Here is a 12,204-nt window from a genome sequence, read left to right as displayed (position 1 = left end):
AGCCCAAATCTATTCTAAGGATTAAAAATTGTTAATTTCCCGCTCCTACATCAGGGTCCATGACACTGATATTTGCTAATGTGTATTACTGCCATTACTATACTGTGCTGTTGTTTTAAGCATTGGGTTGTGTCGAAGTTAAAACGAATCTATCTAATCTGTGGTAGAAATTGCTCCGCGCCGCCTGTCAGTTTATTTCTACATCGGTCGAAGAAATAAAATAATTACAATTACAGTACAGAGAAATCTTATTAGTCGTTTTTAACAGAAGTAGGCCGTTGAACCGGACCTAATTTTCGGAGTTACTCACTTCCTTTTTGCATTATTTACCAATGACTTCCTTAATTGACATGAGTTTAGAGGATATCATACAAAAACGACGGAAAGAAAATATAAGGTAATAACACTAATAACTACTGTTGCTTATACTGTTGTGCATTGCTATTGAATAGCTTAGATTGCCTATGATAGAATTAATCTTGTTTGAATTTCTTTCAGATCTAAAATCAAGCCTCAAAATGGCAATCCCAAAAGTCAACCCAAGCCTACAACGGCTACAACTAAAAAAAAGATTCCGATTGTGGACGCCAGAAATAAAATTATTTCCAAAAAGCGTACACAAATAACAGACGCACGTGAAAAATTAGCTGAACTAGCTAAACATAAGGATGCACGTCTGAAACTCGAACAAATGAGAAAACAGAGGGTATGTCAAGCTTTGATTATGCTTTAACACTTTCGCAACCGGGCAAAAAACGGCGCACTACCCCAGAAACCGGTCGTCTATATCTGCGTACAAAACAACCCGCTGGGCGGGTTGGCCGGCATCTGAGTAAAGTTTACGAGTGCCCGAGAGTCGGGTACGCGGTGTCGAATGTGTTAAGCCTGACAAACAAAATACTAGTGGATTCATATAATTTTTGTTATATTATTATACTGGTCACAGCTTATGTCCTTAACATATTTAAAGTGATAATGTAAGTTATTTAGTGAAAAGGTTTGAATACTTTACCTGGCTATAATAAATTATAACCTAATGGTTATAGATGTAGACTATGCCACTTGGCCCATAAATACAAATCAACTATTGACACCTGAATCCCCAGAAGGCTGGGTAGCTATTAAGCTGCTGTAGAACACTTGACATATAATTAGTTAAAATTGTAACCTCTCTCTAAATTTACTGTTTCCATAGTACATACAGTAGAGTCCGGTTAGTACGACTTCGCATATAACAACCAATCGCTTATAGCGACGTAATTATAGGCACTTGTTTGGTTTTAGTACAAGCTACTATGAAAGCACAACCGTTTATTACGACTCCGCTTATAACAACCGATTGCTTTTAACGACGGAAATTGACTCAAAATCCATCCGTCAAGTCCGGTTACAATGACGAGTGACATAGTTTTTACAAATAAGTTGTTGGTAAGAAGCTTACTCCGTCCCGCGCACCCAACTCCCCTCCCCCTTTTGCTTATACAGAGCAGGATGAATAGTCATGTGACTTTTCGTAATCTTGCAAACTAAATAAAACAATTCCCATTATTCAATTGAGCTTAAACTTCACATACATAATTATGTAAATTGGGTCACAATGCAATATTTTGGTACCTTCCAGCTGATCTGATGATGGACACAGAAGGTGGCCATAGGAACTATGTGATAAAACAACGTCAGTTTGACTAGTTCCCCAAGAATTACGACTCTTTGTTCTACGGGATTCGAGTCATTTGCGGATGACGAGTGAGTACGCGTACCTTGAAAAGTGGCTTCTTCTAAACACACAAGTCTCTCCATTTAAAACAAGGTGTCGTAATACTTACGTAAATAAATATTTTAAAAGAAATGTTTTTTAGGGTTCCGTACCCAAAGGGTAAAACGGGAACCCTATTACTAAGACTCCGCTGTCCGTCCGTCCGTCTGTCTGTCACCAGGCTGTATCTCACAAACCGTGATAGCTAGACAGTTGAAATTTTCACAGATGATGTATTTCTGTTGCCGCTATAACAACAAATACTAAAAACAGAATAAAATAAAGATTTAAATGGGGCTCCCATACAACAAACGTGATTTTTGACCGAAGTTAAGCAACGTCGGGCGGGGTCAGTACTTGGATGGGTGACCGTTTTTTTTTTGCCGTTTTTTGCATTATGGTACGGAACCCTTCGTGCGCGAGTCCGACTCGCACTTGCCCGGTTTTTTTCTTTGATTGTCGCATAAATATTAATAAACACAAAATTATGTAATTATTTTGATTAAAAAATATATTAAAATTGGCAGTTCGTTTTGTACGACGTCCGGTTAGTACGACGTAATATCAGCGGTCCCTTGGGCGTCGTTATAACCGGACTCTACTGTACTATTAAGTACCCTATGTCCTTAGGGAACTTAATAGTATAAAAATCCTTTCCTTAATTATAAGTGTCATTGAAAAGGTAAGTAGTTAATGTTGTGATTGAGTAAATAATCTTTATTGTACCACAAAAGAAAATCAAATCAGAGGTAATATACATAAAAATAATATATTAGAAATAGTATGTATTTTATTTTTCAGATTGCAAAATTGCAAACAAAGGATAGGAACATTTTTAATAGGAATCAGCTGCCGTTTATGAGAACTGTCCAAAATAAAGAAAGAGGTAATTTATTCAGGTCCTGTTAGATATTTAAAAAAACATATTGGTGCTGGTGATGCTACTATAACTCTCTTGTTGTTAAAATAAAGTAGATCTGTTCTGTTAGGTTCACAAATTTACCCAGATGGAACACATTCTATTTATTGGCACTCTGTCTCTCTATAATCAAGTGAAAACATCTTGTGAAATGGGTCACTTCAATCAATAGACTGTCTATAGCAGTTTCACTTATTTTCATAACAACACAAAGCAATGTTGCTTTCTGCAATGTATTGCTTGGGGTATTAATATTATTATATCATACAATTTGGTTAAATGGTTTATAGAAAAAAAGAAGTTGCTTGAGAAGATGTCATAATCATAAAGAGAAAATCATTTCTCAGAGTAGCTGAGATTTAATCAAAATATAGTGTTTACATTCTTTAATTTAACCCACAACTGTATTAAAATGGCTATTATTTTATTAACAAATCAATTAATAAAGATGGTTCTGGTATTGCAGCATAAATAAGGTCAATGTGGCGAAGTCCGGCATACTTTATTTTTTTTTGGAGTGATCTAGTTCCGTTAATTATTCAACTATGTTACTGCTTGTAATCGCATACGATGAAGAATTTAATAATTAATAGTTTAGCCTTAGTGACAGATCATTTCAAGCACAAATTAAGCAAAAACAATGGCATTTTATAAAATTCGGCGAGTAGACGGACTTCCCGTGCAGTTTAAGGGAAGTCCGTCTAGTTATGATATCAGCCAATATATGGGTGCGTATATGTTCGTAGTCAAATTCCTAAAAAGAACGGATCAAGACAATGAAAAGTGTATTTTAAACTTGTTAATATACGGTTCAGATTCGAAATAAACACCATTTTTCTAAAACAAAGGCAAGTCCGGCATATACTACCAAAATGGGGTGGTAAACCTTTTTTGCAAATAATTAAACAATTATTTTTTTGATTTCCGAAATAAAAGATCAATAGTAATTTTAAAATGAATTTTAATCGTTTCTTTTAATATACTGAGATCAATATTTAATAAAGTAACATCATGCGCAAAGTCTGGAGGATTTTTTGATACCTTATCAAATCGTTATAATATTAAAATCGCAAAAACAGTTGGTAATCTCTGATTTAACGAAACTCCGGCATATGACGGACTTGCCTTTAACATAATAGACGGACTTTCCAACTTAGTCAAATTTTAATATGATAAATTGTGGAACGTATAATTACAAAACTAAGCTAATTTCTGATATTTTAAAAATAGAATAAAGACAGCTGGTTCTTATGCTACCTACGTAGTTACTTTCTGATGCACAATCTTTTCAAAACTTATTTTTAACAAATTTTTTTCGAACGGCTGTCGCACTATGACTTCGAGTTCAAAACACGAAATGACTTATTGAGGCGGATTGCTCTGAACTTGGTTGTCACAGCGCCATCTGTTTTACAGAGACGGAACTAGCGCGAAAAACTGGTTAATCGACTGGACTCCAAAGTCGCATACGCCTTCAAATTCAAAAGTTATAACGTGTTGACGGACTTGCCTTGTAGACGGACTTACCCACAGTGACCTTACTAACCTAACCTAACTTACAGAAAACTAACTAAATAAATAATAACTTAGCAACTAAGCCCTGAGTGACTATTTGCCGAGTTAATATTTTATCTGCTCAGTAATATTTTCGGTTGCTTGTTTTATAATTTTCCATTAAACATTATTTTCAGTATTTCTAGACCCCTCAAGGCAAGTGCGTTCCCAGCCCCTCCATAGGGCCAAAATGGCGGCAAATCGCCAGCTAACCACTAACAAGAGGAATATAGAGACCAGATCTTTTGAAAATAGGTCCATTGGTAAGTTTTTAGGTAGGGTGCTTAGGGGAAAACATAAATATTTATCAATAAGGACTAGATTTTAACTAGAAATTTATTGACTACTTAATACAAATGTTGCACTTGCTATTATTTGCTTAGTAGAAAATGAATTTAGCATGCTAATAGATCGTTTTAGAGTGTACTTAAATACCTTTGCACATTTTTAGAATTATTTTCATATAGCAAGCTAAATCAAGTACATCTTACACCATGCTTTCCAGAAATTATTGAAATCCTAGGAGACAAACTTGTTTTTAAATAAACCATCACCATGGATATGAATATTCCATTGGTTAATCTTTAGCAATTTATTGTCATTGAAATTAATAAGGTGTTGTTTCAGGTCTTAGAACAAACAAGTTCTCAGTTAATGTATCAAATTGGAAACAAACTAAAAATACTGGTAAGATATCATCTTTTATTTTGTATTATTTTTCTCTTCGTTATATTTCGTTCTTTAAGGTACTAATATATGTCTACCATATAACTCAGGTGTTGGTAAAGGGGGTTGCACAATGGTTTTCTAGTAAAAGGTGGCTTAGTTAGACTGAAATTACTTGAATTATTTAATTCTTATTTACTAAAAAATATAAATAAGGCTCAAGCAGCTGACCCCTCTGTAGTTAACTATAATAACTTCTTGCCAACAGCCTCAGTTAAGTTATAGGTGAGTAGAGTTAACTATTTTGCTCCATTTGTCTTGTGTCCTCATCACTAAGTAAATATAGCCGACCCGCCCCGGCTTCGCACGGGGTAACAAATTATACACCTAAACCTTCCTCAAGAATCACTCTATTGATAGGTGAAAACCACATGAAAATCCGCTAGATGAAGTGAGTTTACAAAATGAGTTTATCGCGAACAAACATACAAACACACAAACAGACAGACGCGGCAGGGAACTTTGTTTTATAAGGTGTAGTGATATATGACATTCTGTATTTATTATACATCCATTGAATTTTGTAAGAATATATCTTAAACTACAGGAATTACCAGGAGTGCACCATTGAGACCAATTGTGAGAACTGTTGAAAATGACATTGAAATGTATGATGACCCCATGGACAGTGATGTCGAAATAGAGCCACGGGTTTCTTTGAACCGTAAAGCTAGTCTGCAGCTAAAGATAATAGCACATAACAATGAACCAAGGGAAAGTAGAAGCTCAGTACACAGGTAAATACAAAATCTATGTTGTCTTTACTGTACGCCTAGCACAGGAGCGCCGCGATAGTATCTCGCCCGCGACATAGACTACCCACCCATCTCTAATAAATACAGTTACAAAAAGACGGGTAGTCTATCTCGCACGCGGGATATTGTCATCACTGACTAACATTACAAAGGTACGTTCATATAGTTCATATATCTAAAAAAAACCTTTTCAACCCACTGATTTAAACTTTCACGATTATTAAACATTATCAAACTGCACAACGGGACTTAATCGCGTATTTAAGTTTTAAGATTTACCTCCGACGTTTCGAGGACGGCGTTGTCCCCGTGGTCTCGGAGAAGACTGGCTCAAGTTGACATCAACATCTTCTAGCCGCGCGAGTTTTTCGAACTACCCGCACTTGGTCTTGGTCTTGGTCCGAGACCACGGGGACAACGCCGTCCTCGAAACGTCGGAGGTAAATCTTAAAACTTAAATACGCGATTAAGTCCCGTTGTGCAGTTTGATAACCTTTTCAACCTCTCAGAGGTTAAAAAAAAACCTTTTCAACCTCCCAGAGGTTAAAAAAACCTTATCTTTTTTATTATGTATTTGTTTTACGGCTTAGGCCAGGGTCGGCCAATTTTCCACAGTAGAAATCCAGTTTTCGGAGGCACAAAGAGCCATAAAATGTTGGTTTTATGCTCTAATGGCTCCTCTACACGATGGGCCAACGCCGGCCACTCCAAGGGACGCAACCATGCGGTAGAATGAGATAGCAATATCACTTGCTCCCTCTAACGCATAAATGCGTCCCCTGGAGTGGCCGGCGCTGGCCCATCGTGTAGAGGAGCCATAAGAATTTTGAGTGTTTTGAGTTTTGACTGGTGACTTAATGAGCCTCAATTGTATCTCTATGAGCCACAAATCAAAACTGTTAACAATGTTTATGATTTTTTCAAACATCGTTTTTATTAGGGTTCCGTACCTCAAAAGGAAAAAACGGAACCCTTATAGGATCACTCGTGCGTCTGTCTGTCTGTCTGTCTGTCTGTCTGTCTGTCCGTCTGTCACAGCCGATTTTCTCCGGAACTACTGGACCAATCAAGTTGAAATTTGGTACACATATGTAAGTTTGTGACCCGAATACGGACATGTAACGTAAACAAATGAATTTTAAACATGGGGGCCACTTTTGGGGGGTAAATGAAAAAATGAAAAAAAAATTTTTTCAAACTATATCATGTTACATATCAAATGAAAGAGCTTATTGTAAGGATTTCAAATAATTTTATTTTATAATTTTCGAATTAACAGATTAGAAGTTATTCAAGAAAATAGGCAAAAAATGACCATTCCCCCCCCCTTATCTCCGAAACTACTAGGTCTAAAATTTTGAAAAAAATACATAAAATAGGTCTATACCTATAGATGACAGGAAAACCTATTAGAAATGTACAGTCAAGCGTGAGTCGGACTTAATTACAGTTTTTAATCCGACCCCTACGGATTTTTTAAAGAGATTTCACTCACGTTTCACATAAAAAATACATTGTTAACAGTGCCGGATTACTTAGAGTAGTAGTTTTCTTAGAATAATTGGTGATAATTTTCTGATAAGATAATCATTTTAAATATTTAACGGTCTTACCTACTTACGAGTAATTGTAAGGTCAAATTAAAAATAACGTTTAAAAAAAATGTTAAATTGAGAGTTAGCTTAAAGTTTTTTGTACTCGTCGACTTTAATGGTTGAATTAATAAAGACTTTGTAACCAATAAGCAAAACAAGCACGTTCTTAGGGTACCACGTTCAGGAGGGGCACCCAAATGCCAGGTTGAAAAAGGTGAACAAATTTTAAAATTAGGGACAGACACATCGTTTTTACCACACGATTTTTTTTAGCTGTCCAAAAGCTAATTTGCACAAATAATGGCGCGTAATTCTTTGGGAAACAATCGGTAGCAGTAGAAGAGTCGTGATTACATGCATAGATTCGATTTCAACCCACTCTTTTGCGGTTCGGCGTTAGGTCTTATGCGAGGCCTTCTGCCTTAATTACACTTGGGCGTGGATCCAAATCCAAGCTTTCCTCTTTCACAGCTAGGCCTACTGCCTTTCTCACACTTCGCCAATTCAATTCCAAGCTCTGCTTTCTTGCATATTTTATGCATGAAAACAACCTCGAATATCGAAGCCTAAGAAATATCGAGCCCTATGCGAAGCTAGGCTTATAGAAAACTGTCCCATCCCTTCTCTGTATGAAATCCTGGATTCGCGCCTGGTTGGGACTAAAAGTAAAATTGCGTTAAAAGCAAAAATTTTCGCGCTCGCTTCGCTCGCGTTTTCAATAACTTTATGAGGTATGATAAAGGTGACATTCGGGTGGCGACTGCAGCAACATTACTCTGTTGCAACGTTACTGCTGCAGTACTGTCAACTTCCGTGATAAAATGATGTGACTGATTTCCATACTAAAAGTAAAAATTTACAACTGTCTATCATATTGCGTTTTTATATCGAAAAATTTCCGCGCTCGCTTCGCTCGCGTTTCTATTACTTTCTAAGCTATGATAAAGGTGACATTCGGGTGGCGACTGCAACAGCATTAGGTACTCTGTTGCAACATTACTGCTGCGGCACTGTCCATTTTCGTGATAAAATGATGTGACTGATTTCCATTCTCAGCTGTAACACGGCAATGAAATTCTCTCAATTTACCAAAAAATCAATGTAATCTTGATGACCCGAGGGAGAGAGGGCACCTAGAAATCCTTAGGGCATCAACATATCTTAATCCGGCACTGATTGTTAAAAATTGTGTAATATACGGAACCCTTGGAACGCGAGTCCGACTCGCACTTGGCCGGTTTTTAGGAGCGCTCCGGTAGAACGCGATATCAGTCCACCTAGGCCGCCTTCAATACTAAAGAAGCGTCCAATGGCTGCGCTCAGAACTGAGAAGAAAGTCGAGAGGCCAGAGAAGCCGAATACGGAGTACAGGATCATCGTCAGCAGCTTGGGCAGTACTGTCACCGCTGGGGATATTGAGGTGCGTAAATATTCATAATCTTAGCTCCAGAGTAGCGATCGAATATTTTCTATACAAGTTATAAATAAAACGGGTTATTCCCACTAGTTACCACTGGGATTTTTTTTCCAGTGGTAAAAGGTGCGAAAAAAATCCCAGTAGTTACCACTGATAAGAATTTGGTGGTAACTAGTGGGAATAACCCAATAAAACAGTTACATACCTCCTCTATAATAATATATCAATCACTGATTATTTAGGCGACTACTTTGTCTAAGAGAAAACACCTATTACTGAGGGCCTACCGCGAAAATCGAAATTACCTTATCTCTTTATCACTGGACTACGAAAGAAGCTGGCCCTCTGCTCAACTGATAGCCTCATGAGTTAAAAATGCGAAAGTTTATAACGCAATCACGCAGAAACGGCTGATAGGATGATTTAGGTATCGTAGACTTGCTCACCTCACTTCTCACTATTGCTTACCATGTCAAACGTTTCCTTACTTGACAAAAGGGAAAGTGCGATTACGACATTTAGCAGCCCTACGCCATCCGATGATGCAATTGGTAGGCGCACCGCATGTACCCTCAAACCATCCACGTTTAGAACTTTTAAATTTTTTTGCTCTTTTTTAGTTCAATCGTTGGTAAAACTAATAGAGCTTAGCTAACTCCACACCGACTTAGCAAGCAACCGAGTACGGAAGCGCCACCACAAACGTCAAATTAGCTTGAAAATATAACGTTAATATTCTCACTTCCACACTCACAAAAAATGTGCAGTTTAGATGGATTCCAATGATTATAATCTACATTTTGTTTAGGAATTGTTTGGTGACGTTGGCGGCATGATAGAGTCCCGTCTTGTCCGTCCGGGCACGGCTGAAGTGATCTATAAGACCTTAGAAGACGCGCAGCGAGCTGTCGACCTCTACCACAAACGGCAACTGGACGGGCAGCCAATGAACTGCTTGTTGGTTACGCCGCGCACTAACACAGCTCCAGCAAGGTATAGTTTCCAATCACAGATCAATTTGGTATGTAGGTTGACGACAGACGGTTGAGTAGGTAGTTGTGCAATAATTAGCTATATAAAACCTTTTTACCCTCTTTTTATATCCGTAATACTAAAATAATATTTAAAGGTACCTATTTATTGTTTCAGAAGTGGAAACAAACCCGGTTTATACAGCACCAATTCAAACGTTGAACCTGATCTGTCCACTTTCCACAAGGTGTTATTCAGTAATTTGTAAGCAAAGACAATTTGAAGTAGAGAGTTAAAGCCGGGTATTCATTAGGCAACTTTTGTTAATAACCACTGTTTAATGACTGTTTATAAACAGTGTTGCACGATATTTCATCACCTCTGTAAACATGTTTATAAACAAGGATGATGAAATATTGTTGCATAAACATGTTGCTGTGTTCCCCACTCTAGGTAGAGAACAAGACGAAACATTCAGTTTATAAACGTTTATACACAGATGTCATCGAGTGTGGACGTGTGTGACGCAAGTTTAGAAACATGGAAATAGTACTACCTCCTCGGGCGACATCCTAGCAACAACTAAACTAGTGTGGACTGCTAAGTTTCAGAAACAGTGTTTACGGTAAACTTGTGGCAAAACATGGTGATCAAATTCATAAACAGTTGATTAACAAATGTTGCCTAATGAATACCCGGCTTTACTGTTATGGTAAATTATGTAGCTACAGTTAATTTACTGCCATCTTTCGACAGACGATTAACACTGTTTGAACGCCATTTGACTTTGATCCTTATTCTTTCACTGATATGTGTTAACTTGTTAAATATTAATATTAACGCCATCTACTCTAGCATAGGCTCAAGATTATGGCGCCATCGCTCGAAAACATTGCACCATACCTTTGGCCTATAGTCGAGTAGTTGGCGTTAATATTAATATTTAATAAGTTAACATATATAAAAAAGAATAAGGATCAAAGTCAAATAGCGTTCTAACAGTTTAATGTTCTGTCGAAAGATGGCAGTAAATTTACAGTGGCTACATAATTTATTTTGACAATCCGTCTCTATAGACTCTATTCTCTTTGTTTGTAAGTAAATAATATCCAAAAAATAATTATCAACGCAAGTAAGCATTTCAGACAAGTAGTTAAACATTTTTTCTTATGTTTGTGTTAACATCCAGTTATCGACATATTTTTGTGTGCATTATGGTAAGTAAAGATATTAAAGCAAACTGAATATCTATTGTTTATTTTTCTTTTACCCTTAGATTTTTGTTAGATAAACCTCGTTTATCTGTAAAAGGTCGGCACGCGCATGTGACATCACGGGTAAGCGGTTATTGGCGATTTGATAACTTACTTGAACTTGAGAAAAGTGGCAATGGCGAAGGGACGAAAGGGGCCAGGCCATAGCCAAAGGCCAGACTACAATACGGTATACGACAATACTGTAGAGTGCATCCTTAAGAAACAGGAAAATTATACACACCCTTTTCTTTTGGGTGCTAGTACTAGCGTAAGACAAAGACAGTATGATTCTCTCTGTCTGTTTGAAGTGAGAGAGTCCTGGCAGTGGGGAGACACTCCTGACTTTGGGCGTTCTCGGCTCCGTTCGGCTCAGCATTGCTCCGAGCAATTATTTTATTTTTTGTTATTATTTGTGCTAATAAACATTTCTTATTCTAATAATAAGAATAAGAAATGTTTATTAGCACAAATGGAGGCACCACTTGACTTCCTTTTGCGTGCATCATCATCATCAGGATATAGTAGTCCACTGCTGGACATAGCCCTCCCCTAAAGAGCGCCATAGCGCCCTGTCCTCGGCTTGCCGCATCCAGCATCTGCCTGCAGTCTTTCGCAGATCGTCATCCCACCTGGTCGGAGGGCGTCCTACACTACGTTTGCCGAGTCGCGGTCGCCGAGGTCTAAATAGCCAAAAGGGATAGTGCCATATATTAGAAAGGGATAGCATGATTCGACCCTGAACCGATGTCAAACTTCGGGTTTGTAGGAAGTGTCCTTTCTGTACGGTAGTACTATTATAGCTAGTCAAGCAAATCATGTCAGTAAAAAAAGGCGCGAAATTCAAATTTTCTATGGGACGATCCCTTCGCGCCTACATTTTTCAAATTTGCCGCCTTTTTCTACTGACAAGATCTGCTTGACCAAGTATATTTCTTCTGTAGTCCTGGAAGGCAAAGAGAATATAATCACTACGTTTCTGGAAGGGTCCTGGGCCAAATTATATAAAAGCTTCAACAGACAGGCGTACCGGACCGCGACCTTGGTCCGGTTTGATCGTGTGGGAGCTGGTCTGTCGTAGATTCGCTAAAGCCGTAACAGACTACCGCGCCGCACCCATAACCAAATATATAGACGGTCAAGCAAATCTTGCTAGTAGAAAAAGGCGCGAAAATCAAATTTTCTATGAGACGATATCCCTTCGCGCCTACATTTTTCAAATTTGCCGCCTTTTTCTACTGACAAGATCTGCTTGAC

The 12,204-nt window shown here is 37.8% G+C and overlaps 1 protein-coding gene across 2 annotated transcripts; it reads left to right on the top strand.

The window, feature by feature from the left end:
- Positions 1-183: 183 nt before the first annotated feature.
- On the top strand, positions 184-10,945 carry LOC134793158 (polymerase delta-interacting protein 3-like). Of its 2 annotated transcripts, XM_063764740.1 has the most exons (10): positions 184-397; positions 499-706; positions 2,558-2,642; positions 4,367-4,492; positions 4,857-4,916; positions 5,503-5,692; positions 8,551-8,725; positions 9,531-9,715; positions 9,872-9,963; positions 10,794-10,945. In XM_063764740.1, the coding sequence occupies exons 1-9, from the start codon at positions 333-335 to the stop codon at positions 9,960-9,962; spliced, it is 1,185 nt and encodes a 394-aa protein (XP_063620810.1). In that variant the 5' UTR covers positions 184-332; the 3' UTR covers position 9,963; positions 10,794-10,945. The 2 variants fall into 2 exon arrangements, with proteins under 2 accessions (XP_063620810.1, XP_063620809.1); XM_063764739.1 differs by having other exon boundaries at positions 186-397; positions 9,872-10,945.
- Positions 10,946-12,204: the final 1,259 nt, after the last annotated feature.

Source organism: Cydia splendana, chromosome 8 (genome assembly GCF_910591565.1).
Source record: "Cydia splendana chromosome 8, ilCydSple1.2, whole genome shotgun sequence".
Taxonomy (NCBI): domain Eukaryota; kingdom Metazoa; phylum Arthropoda; class Insecta; order Lepidoptera; family Tortricidae; genus Cydia; species Cydia splendana.
This window is presented reverse-complemented; position numbering and strand designations above follow the sequence as displayed.